Source organism: Melospiza melodia, chromosome 2 (assembly GCF_035770615.1).
Source record: "Melospiza melodia melodia isolate bMelMel2 chromosome 2, bMelMel2.pri, whole genome shotgun sequence".
Lineage (NCBI taxonomy): Eukaryota > Metazoa > Chordata > Aves > Passeriformes > Passerellidae > Melospiza > Melospiza melodia.
The window spans coordinates 68,929,680-68,949,991 of NC_086195.1; the positions used below are offsets into that span (position 1 = coordinate 68,929,680).

At 41.9% G+C, this 20,312-nt stretch overlaps 1 protein-coding gene across 4 annotated transcripts; it reads left to right on the plus strand.

Moving 5' to 3' along the window:
• Positions 1-5,787: 5,787 nt before the first annotated feature.
• HIKESHI (heat shock protein nuclear import factor hikeshi) lies at positions 5,788-15,227 on the plus strand. 4 transcript variants are annotated; one of them, XM_063148743.1, is made up of 6 exons: positions 5,788-5,902; positions 6,276-6,384; positions 6,640-6,877; positions 10,544-10,695; positions 13,123-13,241; positions 14,991-15,227. In XM_063148743.1, exons 3-6 carry the CDS (start codon positions 6,727-6,729, stop codon positions 15,043-15,045), a joined length of 477 nt encoding a protein of 158 aa, XP_063004813.1. In that variant the 5' UTR covers positions 5,788-5,902; positions 6,276-6,384; positions 6,640-6,726; the 3' UTR covers positions 15,046-15,227. The 4 variants fall into 4 exon arrangements, with proteins under 4 accessions (XP_063004813.1, XP_063004810.1, XP_063004814.1 ...); XM_063148744.1 differs by lacking the exon at positions 5,788-5,902 and adding an exon at positions 6,050-6,185; XM_063148740.1 differs by lacking the exon at positions 6,276-6,384.
• The last annotated feature ends 5,085 nt before the right edge of the window (positions 15,228-20,312 follow it).

Below are 20,312 nucleotides of genomic sequence, written 5' to 3' on the forward strand. Positions count from 1 at the left end.
CAACACCAGCAGCACACAAGGTAGAAAGCCCCTTCTACCTAGAGAAACAGATTTTTTCACTGGGAGTGAGCCATGCCTTGTCCATTCTTGATGTATCAGAGGATCTCAGGCACCTAAGATCTTGGGGCTCTTGTGAACACTCTTATGATGGGAATATCATGGATTGGCCATCATCAAAAGCTGAGAAACAGAGTTCAATGAGCTGTAGATGACAGGACAGTGCAAGCAAGAACTAAGGGTGAGGAGCCTCCATATATACTGTAGATCAACACCACCACCTGAAGTTGGACTGCCACTTTGTCCTGTGTTTCTTTTACCCACTGTTTCATTCACAATATCCCCCAGTTAGCAGATCTAATACCAAATCTGTTTAAACTAATCCAGATTATTACACCAAAAACAGTTTGGAGAACACTTAGCAAGTAACCTGAAGAAGGAAAATACTTTAACAGGAGTGATGAACACTACAGTTAAGCAGAAGACACAAAGCCATGGAGATAGCACAGCTGGATCTAGAAAGCTAAGCTTGGACAATACCTTTTGTTAACATTCATCAATGAAGCCAAGAGAATAAGTGTCTTACTTATATTATAAATCAATTGAAACTTTTTCCTTAAGTAGCTGTATGCTTGTTTCTTTTTATTCATGCACACAAGAAGGAGGTAGATGAACTTTAGACAAAACAGAATTAACCTGATAACTTTAGGGAAGTCAGACTTGTCCGTTTGAAGTGGTTAAAACGTGCTTGGAGAAATACTCAAACAGGGTAGGTCTCTAATGACATGTTACATAACCAAATAGAAATGCCTTCAAAAAAATCCTTACATTGTGATCCATAAAAAATTATTGTACTGTTAAGTGGATACTAAATTCCAAATGTAGATGGCATTAAAAAAAAATTGGCTTGCTTGTACCCCAAGTCTTGGGGACTCTGTGTGTGTGGCATGTGGGAGACTGATGGTCCTTGGGATTATTTGGTTTACCTGTTCCACTACTAGTTCTGATCCTGAAAGTATAGTTCACTGCCTGCCAGTTAATGACATAGCATTAATATATTTATGAACTGTTTCATCTTCATTAGGGTTTAAACTGATCAGAGCAGTTTTTCAGCAGAGATACAGCCAGAGCTAATCTCAACTTCTGACACGAAGAATGGTTTTTAAAATGCCAAACCCTAGTATTTTATCACCATCTGCTGGTGACAAAGTGTCATTCACTTAAAAAATGTAAATTCAGTCTCAGCATGAACAAAATAATTCTCTGCATGAAGATTCAGATACCTTAAATGTAGCAAAGACTAGTAAAGACATCCACAGAACTCAAGTCCCAAAAAGTCATCTGAGGAATAGATTACATGATCTTCCATACTCTATAAATATTTTATCATAGCTAAAGCTCTCACAGAACCATAGCCAGCTGCTGTCAGGTAACATTAACAGAGGCCTCAAGGTCACTGGTAAGTGAAATAAAATTGACAGTAGAGACACAAATTTCCTCTCCACACCAGCAAAGAATAGGTCATGCAAGGTCAATATACCTAGCACTTTTTTGTGACCAAACCAGTCCTCACCTCTTTCAGTTGCCTGAGGGGTTTAAAACTATTTCCCAAATCTCAAAAAATCAGCATTACTGAAGAGTAAACTACATTCTTCCTCCTTCTTGACCTCTGCTGCAACCCATTGCCCTTATGCCTTCCCCCATCTCTGTTCCTCCTTTGCTCCCCTGTACCTCCTACCATACCTAAACTGTGAGCTGGAGAAGAGACTGGATTCCTCCCACTTAAATTCCCATGTAACTGAGGCTGAACTGCCAAGTTGTTTTCTCTAATTACTGGCAACACAGATGCTCTTCCTGAGGGCAGTTTCTACCTTAGAGGAGCCACTAAACAACAGAATGAAACTGATTTTAATTTAGGTACTTCCCTCAGGTTGTTTGGCTGGGTAAGAAGTGCTCGATACTCTTTTCTTGGCTTGGTTCTCAACCTAGAGGATGCTACAGACAAAATTCTGTAGCCTCAGCAAGACTTATTCAGCATGGATGGAACCTGTGGTGCTACATAAGTTTCTCCTGAGCACATACAAATTTGGAATTCTCCAAATAGTTCATATCTAAATACAGGTGAGCTTATTTTCACAGCACCTTATTGTTGTCATCTTACTGCAGGGGTTCCATACTGTTGTCTCCTTACCACAAAAGTTTCCTACCTTCTTGGTGTTTCTCATGGGCATCTCCTCAGAGCATTGACTCTTTCTTACAACATAAGGGAATTGGGGCATCTGAAAGAACATGTCATCCAAATTTCAATTTTTTACTTTGAGTAAAACAAGGCATTTTTGACCCATGTCTTGGAAACAACATTCTGGCTGAAACTTTTACACATATAAAAATATTAATTAATGGAAGCACTTACTGAAAAAAACTTTGGTCCTCATAGTTAAAGTTTGGAAAAGTTGAGAAGAAGGTAAGCAAAGGTCATAGTAGTGGAAAATTATAATGCAAATTAAAATCTTTTAATATGAAACAGTGCCACCAATTGTGGCAGTGCACCTGTGTTCACTGTCTCCAGATTTTGATTGCTTTATGTAATTATTTAGACACACTCAAAAGCATAACTAGGCTGCAGTTAGGTTGTGCACTTTGGCTCTTTTTTCCAGTCTCCAAGTAAATATTCAGCCTCTGTAGATTTATCTGGTAACTTTTCCCCAATCACTATTTCTGTAAACAAAATGCTCACTGACTTTAAAAGGCAGAAGATTAACACTTATGGGTCAACAGCACTGAGGAAAGCAGCTACACAACAAATACAGGCCACTGCCCAGCACAAAGACAATTAAAATCTCTTTCTGAAGGGACCTTAGAGTCACTGACCCTGAACCACTTGACATGACATCCCTGCATGCTCCATTTAGCCTTGTTCCTCCTCTGTCCCATGAGGCAGCTCCTTCTTCACCATTACATAACCCTGTCCTTCTTATCACACATTCCCACTATCCCAAATGCCCTCAGCCCTACTCCTGGTACCCAACAGCAGCCTCAGCTGTGCTCTCAAGCCCATTAAGGATTTCATCTGGGGGAAATAGACCAAGAAGTGACAAGGACAATCAAAAAACATGGAACAACTTCTGAACAATTAATAACTACATAAGCTACAACTCCTCAGGCTGAAAAACACAAAAATGACATAAATTCATGAAATCCTTAATGACCTGGAGACTAGACAAACAACAGAAAAATACACTGGCAAACAAAGAGGAGGTGTCCAGAGAAAGAGGAAAGGAGAACAACACCCCCCCCCCCCCCCCCCCCACAACCTACCACAGGAATATTTTACAAGCTACTGCTGCTTTCATAACTGCGACTAATGTGAAAAGATGTTGCTACCTTATTACAAAGTTCCATACCTTCTCAGTGATTTCTCATGGGCAGATCCTTCTGGCACAGACTCCTTCTTCTTCCTCACAGCACAGTCAACAAGATCCAACTCTGTCATCACCCAGCTACCCCACTCTTTTGTAGCACTCTTCTTCTTATTGTCACAGCTGTGGCCTATTAAGGACAGGCCTGTTCCTAATCTTTGGTGATTAGCACAGCTGCAACTCCTCAGGTGTGAGACTACCTTCTGCAGTATCTTCATTATATTACATTCTATCCCTCCACAAAAAGTACAAGAAAATTACTCTTTATTCAGGAAAAAAATTACTTTCCACAGTTCTTGCTGATCCTGCATCCACACCTTGCTGCCCTCATGTTCACACATGTGTAGATGCTTCTGGTCTGTGTGTTCAGCTGGGGTCCCAGCACATATTCTGGCACACCACCCACCACTATATTGGTGAAATTTTGTGTCAATCTGGACTCAACTAGCCTGAGGTTTCTTCCTCTTTCTCCTGTCTTTGCCTCACCCAGGAACAGAAACTTCTTCTCAGAGGTTCTCTATAAAAAACAGTTTTCTGTGTCTAGTGCCACTATCTGTCACTATTGAATAGGAAATACCTTCCCTTCCTGCACAGAGGGAATATGCCTACTCTGTATGACCTTCTTTTACCTAAATGGCATTAAGGCATGGATCTTAGTAGGGGTACAAGTGAACATCTGTGTCACAAGTAAGTTCTAGAAAAATTTCATAAACAGGCTGAGATTAGCTTTTGGCATGGGGAGCAGCAGTGGCTCTGTTGCTGTCATTGCACAGAAAGCTCCACAAGTTTAGATAAATAGTAAATAATTAGGTTTAAACTGGGAAAAAAAATCATGCCTAAGCAAGAGTGCATGAGAGCCCTGCTGAGATCAGGCTGCCCTGAGCCTTTCGACACGGTCTAATCTCAGAGGTTTGCAGCAAACTGGCAATCTGAGATGAGCTCTTGCCTAATTAGCAGATTTCTTGTTGTGTCTCAGTGGCTGCACCGCAGAGCTTGGCCATCCTCCACTAATTTGCAATACCTCAAGCTTTAAAACACTTTCTTTCTTTCCAGTTCATTGGGGCCAGCTGGAAAAGCACCTGCCAAGCGGAGAACTCACTTGCAAAGGTTCAAATCCAAAATGAGCCTGGGACTAAGCAGTTCTGCTCTATTGCCTCAATACTTCTTACACCTGGGCTTCTTACTACATGCAAGAGGTGAAACAGGCAGAAACACATATTGCACCATGCCTGTACAAATAACTGTGGGCTAGCATCAGCATTTTTAATAGGTCTTGCTCCCGTAATTCCCTCACATTTTCACACTGCAAAGGACAGGTTGGTTACTCCATCTGGTATCAGGCACTGGGGTCTTCATTTTGTTTAAGTTTTTAGCATTTGGAAAGGCAGCACAATCCTTAGCTAAAACTTTACTACCACAAAGTGGGCAACAAAAGCAACAGCCTGGGAGCTTCCCCAGTGACAGACCTCTGCCATAAGCCACAGCTGCAGTGCCCAGGGTCTGGGAGGGCAGAGGACAGGAGAAGCTGTCCACCCAATGTGATCCTGGCTGCAGGAAAGATCCTGACATTGCCTACAGAGATGGGTGAATCTCAGGTCTCACAGTCCATAGCAGCACACTGGCATGGTAAAACGGGACAGGGTTCATAAAGATTTGTGACAGAAATATAAACACGAGTATGATTAAGATTGAAGCATGAATCAAAGTACTTGTGTAAACACCAAATGACACGTGAGAACAAGATTTAAAGAAATGGCTTCTACAGAAAGTGCAGAACACTGTTCTCAGTCAAAGGAAGGAATGATTTGTTTCCATTTGTTTCCTGTGCTCTGACACCCAGGAGACCACAAGCAATGAAGCACAGGAGCTCCCCTCAGCCCAAAGAACACGGGCGCAGCTTACATTGGCACTAACTTGCAAGGGAACCGCCCTGAGAACAGAGACTGAAAACCAATCTTTGTGTCTTGAGCTGAGGGGAATTTTTGTCATAATTTATGGGAGATTTGCCAGATGAACTGCTTCTCCTCATCCCCCTAGTTCATTTTCTTCCTCTGCTGCCTAATTTCATGCCATGCCTAGACGCCATTACCATGGATGTATGACAGCTCAGCCTAGCTAAAACACAACGCCAAAAGACTCTGCGGTACTTTTGCTGAGAGCACCCTGCCCACAGCCCCTGAGGCAGGTGCAGGGCTGGCCCGGGGCAGCGCCACCCATCACGCGCATCAGCGCCGTGACGCGAAGAACTACATCTCCCGTCATGCTTCACTCCGACTCACCCACACCACCTGGGCGCAGCCGCGCGTTGCACTGCGGGAGTTGTAGTCCGTGTCGGCGGCGCCGCGGAAGTGACTCGGAGGTGCCGGGGTGAGCGGGGGCGTGTTGACTTTCCGGGGACGGCGCTCATGGAGGCTCGGGAGTAGCGAGGCGTCTGAGGGGGTTCGCCGGCCGCCGCCATGTTCGGCTGCCTGGTGGCGGGCAGGCTGGTGAGCGCTGCCCGGGCCCGGGCGGGGCCCTCAACCCGCTCGGGGGCGGGGTGGAGCTGCCGCAGGGCCCTGGGCCCCCCGGCCCCAGGCAGGGGCCCCGCCTGCCCGGCGCTCGGCTGGCTGCTGCCCCGCGTCCCCGCAGGCTGCTGTCTTGTCGAGCGTCCGTGCCGGGAGGCGCTTGCCATCCCCCTGGCAGTGTTGTCTCCTCAGAGACAAGCTGGGAGCTTAAAAGAAGCTTTTTAAGGCTAGATTGTGCCTTGGCTGCAAGGATGTGGCATCTCGGGTAAAGAGGAGGGTATCTTTTGCTCTGGCATTCATTCAGCCATCCTTCTGCTGCCTTTCTCAAGGTCTATTGTATTTCCTATGTGAACAGGTTTCCATGATCCTGGGGTTGTGCCAGCCAGGTGGTCAACAGCCACTTCTTAGTGACTTGGCAACCTCTTCTGCACCCTACTTTCCTCCTACGCACATGGGGAGCGAAGGTATTCTGATCCTGTAGTCCCGGGTGGGATATGTGTTCAGTGCAGGTAGAACAAGACTGTTGTGTCTTTCTGGTAATATTTTTTGCAGTTGTTCTTCTGCTGTGTTTGACTTTTATCTGGCTATTTGCTCTTTAGGCTAGTACGTTCCTCACTTTTTGTTATGTACCACTTTAGGTGTATTTCTGTAAAAGGAAATTCGCAGACAGATGAAGATGAGAAACATGTTAATACTAATAAAGGTTTTGTTCTCTTTAGGTGCAAGCTGCGCCCCAACAAGTGGCTGAAGACAAATTTGTATTTGATTTACCAGACTATGAAAACATCAACCATGTAGTGGTCTTCATGCTGGGAACTATACCTTTTCCAGATGGAATGGGAGGATCTGTCTATTTTTGTTACCCAGACCAGAGTGGGATGGCAGTGTGGCAGCTGCTGGGGTTTGTCACTAATGAGAAGCCAAGTGCCATCTTCAAAATTTCTGGTCTCAAATCCGGTAAGACTGGTAGAACATAGCAGTCGCTGCAACAGATGCGTTCCGGAATGCATAAGGGATAAACATGTGAAGGTTGCTTTGAACAAAAAGCTACTTAAAAAGGCAGCACACTCTGTGTTTTCAGATAGTGTTGAGCAGATGTACTAAAAGCAGCCTGTCATCTTCATGGAAGTCTGTCTGTGTGTTACTGTTCCTTGTGAAGTTGCTGTCTCATCTTCTCTTGTGTGTGGTGTTGATCTGGAAATTCTTCTAAGCAGACTTGATGCATTTTTGTCCTCTGCATAGAGGAAAAATGACCTTGTAACTTCCCTGCCATGGTTTTAGGTGTTTGTCTAGACAGGCCAGCAGCATTTTCTATCAGCCTCCTCTGCTAAGTGGTTGTATTCTTTATAGCACAGACAGATTTTGCAGGGAGTGGAGCCTGGCAGTGATTTCTGACAGCTGGCCCTACCCAGCCAGGGGCAGTTGCTCTATAGAACTGGCCAATAGAGGGTGTCCCCATTGGAAAGCAGCTTTCCAAATGTTTTAGTACTTTAGGCACACTGAGTAGAGTGTGTGTGTGTGTGTGTGTGTGTGTGTGTGTGCATGTGCTTTCCTAAGTACGAGGGGTGTGCTGTGTGCATTCTAAAAATGATGAGACATTCCAATGGCACACCTTTGTTGGATGAAAGGGACAGACACATCAGTCAAGCAGCTCAAAGTGTTACAGTGATAAAGTAGTACACAGCTTTTGTAGATTTGGATGTAGTCTACATCTTTAACTCAAATTTCTGTTGAATTTAGTGTTGAGTTTGCTCTGCTAAAATGCATTCATTCATAACATGGCATTCTTTCTTTTGGGTCAGTCCTGGATGGGGCAGTATGGTTGAGATAAGGGCTTTCAAGCTGCAAAGCAAAATTAATTCTGATCATACACATTTCTCAGAAATTTGGGCTTGCTTCAAAAGAGGGAGCACCTTCAGAAGGGTTTGGGGGATGTGGTTTTGTGTATCCCAAAGCTGTGTGGTCAGTGTAACAGTAAAGCATATCACCAGTGCTTTTGGTGTATATTTCTTGTGCTTGAAAGACTCACTGGTGTGTGGTCTGTGACAGCTTTGGAGGAAGATGCATTTTCAGATGCTTTTTGCATGATTAGCTGTAATTTCCTGGTAAGGGCTGCTCTCAAGGAAGAACTCAGTGACATAGCTGAACACATTGGCAGTGCCTTGAGGCACTGCTGTGCTTGATTTGAGCAGCAGAGAGCTCTGCCATTCCCATTGTCTGCAGCTTTGCTCTGACTGTGGACTCAGTCTAAGCTACACAATCTAAGTTTCCATGGTCATAAATTATTCTAAGGTGGAGAAGACTACACAACAGAGAGCTGGAATCATTGAGAGACATTGCTGCTGCTTGAACTCTGCATTTTGGGTTTAATACCAGCTTGAGAGGACCAAGGATGTGTCCCTGTCAGCTCCCTGGGAAGCAGTAGTTGTAGCAGAGTTTCATTTGTTTACATGTAGAGAAGGGACTTAGAAATGCTCCTTGCCTTGGAATAGAAAGGTTTTCATGTTATGAAGGTGTGGTAGAAATAGAAAACAAACTTTGGGTTTCTATTTTGCACCCTTACTGGGAGTAAGTTCACAAGTGGGGTAAGAGTTACAGCAGAGCCTTTTCCATACAGACTTCTGCTGCCATGCTGTTTATGCTCTAATATCATGTCTGCATTTGAGGCTACACATGGGTAAGGATTTTATTGTGGCTGGGCTGAAAGGTAAAGGGCTCAATCACTGAATTAAGGGTTCAATGAAGGGAAAGAAATGGGTGGAAAAATACTTTTCTGATAGCAGTTTCTCTGCAGTGATGTAATGTGTTGGAGAGTGTAATGTCTGAATACAAAAAACTGAGCTTGTATTTCAGTACCGATTAACATTCTCTGCGTTTGTAAGGTTTGGAATGCTAATTGCTAGAGCCAAGCATGGAAAACTTGGAGTGTATTTCTCCTGGTGTAAGGATGGCAATGGATGCTTTTATTGCGCACTTTTAGGCAGACATCTTTCCAAGGCCATGGTTCTGTGGGAGTTCATGGAAAGTGAATGGAATGGATGTGTTTTATTGTTTGTATCATGACTGTCTAAAGTAATCATACATTGTAACAGAGCCTGTTGCTTGAAGATGTTACATTTTTATTGAAATATCAGTTTCTCAGGTGAAGATGTTACAAGATGCAAAACTTGTACCAGTTCTGTTGCTGTTGGGATTGTAATAATGAACTTGATACTTGGTTTCTGATAGCTTGTATCAAGCAAGCATCCAACAACAGCAAATGTGAGATGATGCGGCAATAAAATGGCGTTTCTCAGAAGAGGTTCTAAATAGCATTTCAGGAGATGAACTCTCTTCTTACTTGGCTTATGTTAAAGTAACATTTTAATAGGAGTGCTTTACTCATAAGGTGGCACTATATTGCAGTTGTAGAATCTGGACTAAGGAGCAACACTTCAATTGAAAAGGGTGCTGAGTTTGTGAGTGCACTTTCTGGAGGGCTTGGCTGTTTGCTTCTTTGTGCCTTGTGTCTCTGCAGAGGAATGGTCGAGTTCCTGAGGTGTTCAGTCCTGATCTCAGTTCAACTTGTCAGACTGTTTTTGCTGGCTGAGTTCTTGACTGAGATGGTGCTTTTGATCTCGATTAGCCTTTCTGGCAGCTCAAGATAGTGCTGACTGGTCTGCAGGACAGCTCTTGATTAGTTTTGCTTTCTCCTGCTACTAAGAGGCCAGAGAGTGCTGCTGAAACATTGCCTCTGTGTTAAGAGTGTACTTGACTATTGTGTTCCCACAAACACAGGTGCAGTATTAGTGTTTGCTTACTGATAGCACTCTGGTCCCACAGGCCTTTTCCTGCATTTTCCCTTAGAGATGCTGACAGAAGAGTGCATGATTTAAGTGATGCTAAGTGTCTGTCCTTGTTTGCAGAGACCTTGGCAGAAGCTGGGACTGAAAGTATGGGTTGAGAAAGGTCAGAAGTGAGGGCAGAGGGCTGGGATGGTGCCTATGTTTGTGGCATGCAGTTTGGGGATGGTTCCTTGTTTTCTTTGTGGCATTTGCTAAGTCAGAGACCTCTGTTCCATGACTATTTCTTTGACCTTTGCTGCTTTTGGTGGGATTTAGCAGTTCAGATGAGACCTGGGGCTGCCCAGCCTTCCCTGAGTCAGAGGGGTCATAAACCAGTGCTTGCTACTTTTTCAGAGCAGGTTCAGTAGAATGTGGCTTTAATGAGTGAATCAAACAACTGCAGCAGTGATGCATATTTCTTTTTTATCTGCAATTGCCCAAATGTGAATTAAAAACTTGCTTCCTGTAGAAAAAGGTTCTGCTGTCTTTCACTCGCTGATCATATTCCCTCTTTCCATTTACTTCAGAGGGAGCTGTAAAGTCATGTTTTTTCTGGTTTTTAAAAATTTCCCAATGATCTCTTGTGCTTTTTAAATGTACCAGTCACACTGTTCTATCTGTTGTGCTTGTGTGTACTTTTGCCTGTGCTTGGGCTGTGGTTTTTCTGCATTTCCTGGGACAGGGAGATCCCTCTGGTGGGAGCTGGGGAATGCCTTCTACGGGAGAAACACGGTGATTGCAGTTACGCAGCCTTTCCGTGTGTGCCAGACCTAACGTGTGCTGTTCGTGGTGCTTTCAGGGAAGGGAAGTCAACACCCCTTTGGTGCCATGAACCTCCCACAGACACCAACAGTGGCTCAGATTGGAATCTCAGTGGAACTGCTGGAGAACCTGGCCCAGCAGACTCCTGTTGCAAGTGCTGCTGTGTCATCAGTAGATTCATTCACAGAGGTAGCATGGACTTTCGTTTTCAGAAATTCTTTTTCTGTGGAAGTCTCAAGAATTGAGCCTCTGAAGCACTAACTGGGAAGTGGGTAGGGGATGCTGCTGGGGGTGGCAGTAGGATTGTAAGCAACCTAATAATTGTCAAATCATTTGGTTGAGTGCATCGATACTATGAAATTGCTTTTTCTTACACTGAAAAACTGTCTCCTGTAAAAGACTGGAATTTTCATCCTCAGTGACATGAGGCCAAGAGATTCACTTGTGTCAGTGTCACTCCACTCCAAAATTATTTATATACTTCTTACAGAAGCAGCTATGACTAAATCCATGTAAGAGACAGTGGATCTTTGGTGATTTGTAGGTGCTGAAGCTTCAGTACCTAGACTTGCAGGGATAGTCAGAAATTACTCACACGTTAAGGCAAATGTGGCCATGGATGCAGAGAGCTATCCAGGTGTTCCATTTTCCCTGGAGAAATCCTTCTGATGTTGCTCTGCAGAACTACAGAAGTATGCCCTTTCCCACACAATGGGGGTTTTTTTGTTTTTCCCCAGTGCCTTCTCTGTGGATCAGGCCTTGGGCTACAATGTGCCATTTTTTAACCCAGCCTGTCCATTAGTTTGAACCTCTGGAAATCCTCAGCCAGCTCTGGGAGTTCGTTGGCAGTCTGAGAGCAGTCCCAGGCAAGCTAGACCTGCATAGTGGGTCCTGATTTCCCTAACACTGATGGCTCTGGCATTTTCTTTTAGCATTTCAGCAGTTGCTGAGGCTTTTCTTCAGGCCTTTTTTACCTTCTCACTTTCCTTCCAGGTGCTTGCTGAGACTGGTAATTGTACAGTAATTGTACAGTGTAATCCTGATACTGTAGCTGACGTTCTTTGGCAGCTTATACACATTGTAGCTCCAGATAGGTAATGCTTCTTGCAGAAACTTACCATGACTAGGAGTTGACCAACAGCTGTCTTTGTATAGTACAGTTAATTGAGCTTTTCTGGAGTTGTTAGGTGCTAATGACACCTAAAAAATATTTCTGATTCCACAAATATTTATTATAGCAGTAGTTAAGTTAGGAGGAATAATGTGCCATATCAGGTCATTTGCAAGGTGGCTCATGGATTTTTCTGGCAGTAGTATTTAAAGAAAAAGAACCACCTCCTGATTGCATAACAGTTTTACAAATGTTATTCTCAGTTAAGTGAATTTTTCTGTTGAAAAAGAGCAGCATCTGACTCTGAGCATCTTAACTGAAATTGTAATTGCCTTCAAGGAATGCAGTTGACCCAAAGGGTGAAGTACTGCTTACTCCTACAGGGAAAACATGTGAGGTCAAAGTGGAAGGAAACCTTTGCAGGAGTAGATTGCAGAGGAAGGGCATGTATGACTGGGAGCATATTTGTGAATAATGAATAGCTTTCATTTAAGATTTGACATCTGCTCTTTGGAACTGCTACATTATAGCAATAAAAGTGTTTTTTTTAATGGCAAAATCGTCTGTTGCTACCCTAAGTTATGAAGTTGATCTCCTATTACATTTTTAGTAAGTTTTATGAAGATTTATGATTGAATATGTCTTTTTTATGTGTATAAATGTATATAAAAAAGAAGTAGGACAAAACCATTTAGTTCTGCAATGAGGGTAGGGTTCTGGGATATGATTTCTTCTGCTCCTTTTGTCAGAGAGGAGCACAAGACTGCATTTATTAACTCAGGCTCTGTTTTGTTTTCCTGTATCATTTCACTGTCTGTGAAATTTTCTATATGAAAATTCTTTGTTCTCCCATCAAAGCAAAGAATAGCTTTTTTTTTCAATAGAGGAAATAAGGATGTACTGTATCTTGTATATTTGTAGGCTGGCTGGGAATGTCCTACAGCCTTATCCTCTGCACACAGTGCTTACTGTTCCTTGGCCTCTCTTTCACTCTTTTCTTTCCTAGTCCTACAGTTTAGGAGTGCCCTGTGCATCCTTTAGGTGTTTTCCCCACAAGATCTTGTGGTAAAAGATGCCAGGACAGCAGCCCTTCTGTGGGGAATGCTAAAGGAAATTGCCCTGTCACTGGAGTGTGATGTGCTGTAAATAGATTGCAGCCTTTTCCAGTCGTTTAACAAGTGTTTTTCTGGGAGCTAGAATGGCAGCTTTGGCCCAGTCTGGAGTTCTTCTGATTATTCAGTTTGGAGGAGAGGGACAGCTCTTGTCACTGCATCACTTAAAATGATTTCTGGATGCCAGATGGACCTGAGGGCAAGACTGAAGCTTGGGATGTTTTGATCATTGTCTCTGGACCTACTACATCCACTTTCCCACTGTGTTTTAGATGACAGTGATGAAGTAATGAAAAAATTACTTCCTGTAGGAGCTGTCTATCTTAAACTTTTGCACAAAGGTTCAAATTGAAGAACAAACTTCCTTAAAATATCTCTTCTTTTTTTTTTCAGTTCACTCAGAAGATGTTGGATAACTTCTATAACTTTGCTTCCTCGTTTGCTGTCACTCAGGCACAAATGACCCCGAATCCTTCTGAAGCTTTCATTCCTGCAAATGTAGTTCTGAAATGGTAATGGCAGTGATCTTTAGTAACAAATGGGGTTTTTTTCTAGGCATTAGACCATCATTTCTAAGCACTGAACTATTGTAATGCTATTCAGTGAGTTGATGCAGAAGTGTTTAAAATTATTGTTTATTTCTAGTATAGAGAGGTCCTGCCCACTTTTTTTATATTTATTTGTCAGCTTTTTTTTGTTAGAAAAGTGCTGTGCAACCAATGAAACTTTTTTTGGTTCTACGAGGGTTGCTTTTAACATATGTGCATTTGCCTTGTGTTGCTGATAATGCAAATGCTCTGGAGTTATGGGAAGACAGAGCACACTTATACTCGTCAATTTATGCTTATTTGTTTTATTTGGTCTCTTCCTAGACATAGTTCCAGCATAGTTGCCTTACTTAAGAATATGTGAGAGGTGATGAAATCATGTTACTAGTTGACCTGGTTCTGTCACCAAGATCCTTGAGTGTAAATACACAAGTGCCTCTAGGAGTTGTTTTCCAGGGACTGGTTTAATAACTGTCTGGGGATAGCCTGTGTAGTCTGGAGATAAATTGTGAACTGCACGCAATCCTTTAGGTTATCTGAAAATGTCTTTCCTATCAGTTTGGCCTTATTTATTTAGCCTCTGCAGTATTAACCTAAGCCCTTCTTTAATCTCTGTTTGAGACTGTCTGAATACAGTTTTATCATTAGTAAGATCTCATGAATATGCAAGCAGTTGATGAGAGCCCTGTGTATTGTTTGGGAGTGTAATTTGATGCAGATGTCTTGTGTTTAGAAGTAATTACAAACTCCATGAACTGTATGTGGGTAGGGTCTCTGATGTGCCTGGTGAGTGCCTGGGTGAGGCTGAATTGGTTTTAAACCCTTCAGTCTTTTCTCACTTGAGCTGGGCTATGAACTATGAGGTTTAGGAGAACATTTTGTGGTTTCCTTTGTTTCATTGGCAATATCTTTTGATTCCTTACATTTTGGGTTTGTGAGGATTAAAAGGGGAGTTGTAACTTTTGTGGCTCAAAGCCTATAGGCTTCTCTATTTTTTTTTTCTTGTAGAAAGGCACAGAAATTGTATATTTTGTCTGTTTCTTCACTGTGTGTCAACAGTGAATTCTGATGCTGTTTGTTTATGGTTTGCTTGGTTTTGTGAGTATGAAAATTGAAATTAGGACAGCATGTGTGTGTACATGTTTGCCTTGTATGTTAGAGACTTACGTTTCCCTATTTGATTTTACTAAAACATTACCATCCAGCCTCAGATTCATACATTCATTCATGATTTCCTAGCCCCAAAATGCTATGCATAAAACAGTCACTTATAATTCATGGACTTGTTTAGGTTGGAACAGACCTTTAAGATGGAGTCCAACCATTCCCCTCCTGCTGCCAAGTGCACCACAAACCCAGGGCTGATAAAACATGTCCATGTGTCTTTTAAACACCACCAAGGATGGTGGTTCCACCACTTCCAGTGCTTGACAACCCCTTCAGTGGAGAGAATTTTCCTCATGTCCAATCTAAATGAACTTACCATTTTACTAAGCTTGAATGAGTCTCCTCTGGGATACTGCTTTAATGAAATTCATCTTGGTGAAATACACAAATATTCTAGATATGCAAATGGAATTGTGATTTCCTGGTGTGAAGTAGATGTAATTTATCATGTTCTCTGCATCGACTAAATTATTTGTACCCTCTTTTAAAAACACAATTTTATATGCAGGAGCTGTTATTTTTTTGTTGTTTTTTTAATTTTTCTAGGTATGAAAACTTCCAGAGACGTCTGACACAGAACCCTCTCTTCTGGAAAACATAAACTTAAATTCTGTCTTTTGGGGTTCTTTCTAAAGTGTTACCTGAAAGATGCATCAAGTAACTACTGAAGATTTTCGTGGGGCAGGAGGGCAAAAACCCAAACAACGATTAGTCTAAATAGACAAACTAGTAACTTTTATATTACTCTTGAACAGTATTTAAAATTAAAATCAATGAAAATGACTAGTCTGCATGTTGGTTTATTTAATTGAAGTGCTTGGCTGCAACAAGAAATCAGTGTTCCATGTAGAAATACTTCTTTGAAACTGCATTTAAAGTGGAAAAAATTACAAGTTGAAAAATGGCAGCACTGTGTCATACTTGTGTGGTGCTTTGGGGTGTTGTACACAAACTGAATGCAGATTTTTCCTTCTTTACCTCATTTGAAGGGTAATCAAGCAACTGTGAATATGCTGATGGTTTTCCTGCTGGTACTTGCACTGTAAGTTCTTCCATTTTGTGGACAACCAATATTCTTGTCCCCAGCTCATATAAATGGTACAGCAGTATTTCCCTCTTTGGCAGTAAGAAACTGTTGAGCTTAATCTTGGAGTACCTGTCTTTAACTTTTCCTGTATGAAAATATAATGAAGAGGAATCTTTGGGAACTTTGGCTGTGCTAGAAGAATTATTCCCAGTAATACGAGAGTAAAATCTTGTTTCTCTTAGAAACAGATGTGGGGTGTCTGATAAGGCTGTCACATTTGTTCATAAGTCCGCAGGATTTTGGGGTGGTCTGAGTGGTTCTCATGACGAGTGCAGTTTCTGCTGGTGCCACACGTGCCCAGGTATCTCATAGGTAAGGTCCAGCTGGCCCTTCTGTTCACTAGATTAGCTTGATCAGAAATACTATTTTGAGCAATAGATCTTGCTTTTTTAAGTTACTTTCTGTAACCAAGGACTAAGACTTGTTCCCAAAGCACTGGCATGAAAATAAAAGTTTTACTGGTTTCATTGACTGGGGAATGAAGCCTTAAAGGAGTCCTTTATCAAGTCAAGTCAGCCTTAGGTAACACTTGTCCTGAGAACAGAAACTCAGTCCTGCAAATGTGCCCAGTGACACCCTATGTCATTTCTGCCTCAGCTTAAAATGGACTCTTCCGTTGCATAAAAGCAGAGGGACTCAAGTAATAAAAGGAATGAGCTGAACCTGGGACCCAGAAGAGGAGGAAAACAGACTGATGAAACCCAGGAAAGCTGTTGTAAGAACAGCTTTTGAAAAGTAGAACTAATTCTCCCCCAGGTAATTTATGGAACAAAGCTCATTTCCTTAAAGCCATGGCACAGATGCAAGACTGAAAAGTTTGGGTTGCCTGCTTGACTAAAGCCTTAATTTTCTTAAGGACACATTTGTAGGCCAAATGTTTGTAGAGAAGCAGCAATGAGGGAACTTAGCAGAGGCCCAGGCTGAACTCCCTCATCAGAATGGGTCATTAGGATCATCCTGTGCGACCTCTCAAATTCTGCTGCAGGATGTGGTAGTTTTGTCACACAGGTGGCAGATGCCTCACATAGCTGGTGATAGAAGTGGATCAGACAAGACAAGAGGGACCAAATGGAAGTTAAGAGTGGTCACTGCTCAGCTTCTCACACTTTTAAGGAAGGATCTGGCTGGTGTGAAAATAAGTAATTAACACTTCACAAGCCATTGCAAGGCATCAGGACTTAGGGAATATGTGTCTACATGATGTAGCAGACTCATTCCATCAGCACAATTTAATTAACAAAGAAGTGATTTATTTGTAAGAAAAAGAGGTACTAGCTACAACTTCCTCATCTGACTGGCCAGAGCTGCCCTCTATGAAATAATCCTCATGTCACTACTCCTTGTTGCAATTTTCTATGGCCCTCACTGTCATGGTTTGGTGAAGAGCAAGTCATAGAACAAATGGTATTTAAACCCAAGGGCCCTGTTTGGGCACAGGCTGTCACTCTGCTGCTCACTCGTCTCTCTGCTAGTTATAGCAAGCCACTTCTGTCCTGACCAAAGCTGCATTCTAGTTATTCCAGATGCTGGTGGGAATGTTGTTTGGGCTTCAGGAGGCCAGACAGGCCAGACTAGACCATGTGGGTGAGGTCACTAAGTCCAGCATGAGTGCTGTGGCTGCTCTTACCCCTGCTCCAGTCATTAGGGCTGTAAATGAAAGTATGTATTTATATGGGGTTTGAATAATTCAGTAGTATAGGTTAAGGACTTCTCCCAGTGCTATAGCCCCTGTGGGTTCAGCAGGTGTCTCTGAGCTCACTGAGTGTAGCACATGCTTGAGAGCATCATTGTAAATTACTTTTCTTTCCTGCTGTGATTGAGCTTACAGAATAGAAGCTCACAGAGGAAACAGTCTATCCCCCTTCAGTACCAGTATTTTGCCTTTCACAGCTGCTGTGAAAGTAAGAACTGATTCATTTCTACAGGTTATGTGGATGGCCAGACTGTGCTTCTCAAGCTTAAGTGCCTTTTCTTTCTCAGCTTTGAAGCATAGGATTATGGTGGGTGAGTTTCACTAGCTCTGTGAGATCCTATCATATGATCACTAGTTAGGATGCTTGAGGAAACAGGCATTCTGTTTGTCTAAGAAAATTTAATTTAAGAAACTCCAGGGTCTTCTAACCTGTCTCCCAACAACACTTCTTATCTCAACATTGTGGTTTTAAAACCACATGGGAGAACAGGATTATAGGAAAAAGATCTGAGGAGAAACAAAGATACATACATTCATCTATTTTGCCTTTAACATATTTTATATATATATATATATATACATTTTTTCTCCAACATATTTTATATATATATATATATGTATATATACACATATACACTTTTTTTTCCTCCACACACGAAACACTAAAATTCCTTTCCCCAGGTATAGCCAGAGGTATAATGCCTGTAATAGTAACAATCTCAATGTAATACAAATTATTTTGTAATGATCCTCCTACATTTAGAGTAATTTTCCCATTCCCAGTTTCTAGATACTAGGGAGTTCAGGTTTTAAAGAAAACCTGTAAAAACAAACTACTTAAAAAAAAAAATACTGTCAACTGATTGTTAGGCTTTGAGGCTAAACACACCCTTCCTATGCCAAACTCATAACCATGACAGGGGTATATCTATTTCCCTCAATTTTGGGACTTTTTCCCAATTGTTTTCCTTTTCAAGGCAACAGGAATTGATTGTTAGAGTGGGGATTCTTGTCACAAGGGCCCTACCTGTTTCTACCACCACCATGCCCAGAGAAAAATTTAAAAATACAGGAAGCAACAAAGAGCATATATTACTGCCAGCTTATACAGAAACAGATGCAAAATTCATAGCAAGGAGTCAAAATTCTAATTATGCACAGGGTTTTTTAATTTGTTTTCTAGAAGTTGCTTCATTTGTTCATTGTAAATATTTTTCTGACACAGCTCATGGTGACAGCAAAGCATTCTCAGGTGAACCTAACTGTGTCTGTAGCACTTGCAGAGGAAGTTAATTCCTTGACATTTAGCCATGGAACCAGAGCTCCCCAATACAATCAGTGGTGAAAGAAAAGCATGAAATACACCAGAGAAAACAAGCACTCCTACCTATACGAGTAAGGGCGATCCATTATTTGCATAAATTTGATCCATAATTTGCATAATTATTTTTTTTTGGCTTAACATTAAAAGCGTCAAGAAGAACCTGCATTGTGGTAATGTTCTTTATTCATTCACCACCAGATGGAGCATCACCCCAGGAAACAGGACCATACTCTGAGAAGAGAGACCTTTTAAGTGAACCACTGATTTAACAATCAGGAACCTGTTTTCTGTTTCTACTTCCAGCTCTGGTGCAAACCTTCTTGCTGTCTGTGGGCAAAGTCTCTGCCTTAAAGTTAGAACTGTAGTGCAAGCCTACCATTTATGCAACTTTTATGTTTCTGAAACTTGGTGGAATAAGACAGGCTGCCAGGTACCTCTACTCTTCAGCTTTTTTTTTTTTTTATCTCTTCAGGGAGATACTCAGTGTGCAATAACTGAGGGAATCAGCAACCTTCAAATTTTAGTATGCTCTTCATGCAGAGTTCATGAAGAAGAGACCTCTATAACAACACTTGCAGCCTCTGAAAGTTTTCTGACTACTGTAGTTACTCATCAGCCTGACTTTACCTCTCCCTCACTTGTCTTGAGATGGGGAACAGAAGGAATCAATTACAGAATTTGCCAAAGAATGGACCCAAAGACAGCCTGAAGACACTGGAGAAAACCACATCTTCTTTCAGGCTATTTTTGGTAGGTTTCTCCAATACTAGGGTAAAACCACATTTCTATTGTTGAAAAATTTAGGCACTGGAGCTCTTAAGGCATGTTTCACAAAAGTATATATTAAAAGGTTAAAAGGTTTTGGAAAATATTAAAATCTTTAAATTCTTTTGCAATGATTAGAACTCTAATAGCTCTGTATCTTCCAGAAGACACACAATAATTTTAATTTTTCTCCTTTTTTTAGTCTAGAACTAGGCAACTGTAGGAAGAAAACACTCTAATGAAATAAACACATAAGTTTTATATCTATTTGAGCTTTATCAGTCTGCTTGTTGACAGAGACTTTCTCCCCTGTTGTGTATTTTCAAAATATTACTAATTCTACATGCAGATGGGGCTGACTGTTGTAAAGAAGAATTTTTTCTCCCCTTGGCTTGTTACAGCTTTACTTACACAAGTTCTTCCCTTCAATAACACTGTTCATCTGATTTTAGCTCCATCCAGGTTTCTCAGGGCAAAGCTCCTGGAACAATTGTCTGCATTTTAAGAGGACAGTCTTGTGTACATTCCTAAGTTAAAACAGAAGTTAAAGCTGACCCTAACTTTGTTAGGCCTCTTTCCAGTCAAGCACCACCCTTCCTTTTCTTCCTCTCCAACAGAGCAGCTCATTTTTCAGACTGTACCACTTATGTCCCAAAACAACACCCATGGCTGAGAAATCCTTACTGCTTTTATATCCCAATTCACTCTAAACCCCTGCCATGTGAAAACACAGAAGATGGTCTAATGCCATGCTACTGTAAAGCCTTTGCATAGGCTAAGTGGCACCAGCCTCCAACCCAAGTGTTCCTACTACAGCTAATTCAATCCAAGCTCTTTCCTTGAGGCTGCAGGAAGCCTGAGCACTCCCACTGCCTTTCTGGAGTGCTCTCCCAACCACACCCCAGCCCCATAATTTTTCAGACTCTGCCAACCCCTCATACTTTCCACAGCATGATCTGTGAGGTCTATGGACCACTGCTGTTGGGTAAACACTGGCCA

Coding starts and splice junctions, on each gene's coding strand:
- HIKESHI (XM_063148740.1), top strand. CDS start 5,873: ATGTTCGGCTGCCTGGTGGCGGGCAGGCTG. Junction 10,696..13,122: donor CAGTAGATTCATTCACAGAG/GTAGCATGGACT, acceptor TTTTTTTTTCAG/TTCACTCAGAAGATGTTGGA. Junction 13,242..14,990: donor GCAAATGTAGTTCTGAAATG/GTAATGGCAGTG, acceptor TAATTTTTCTAG/GTATGAAAACTTCCAGAGAC.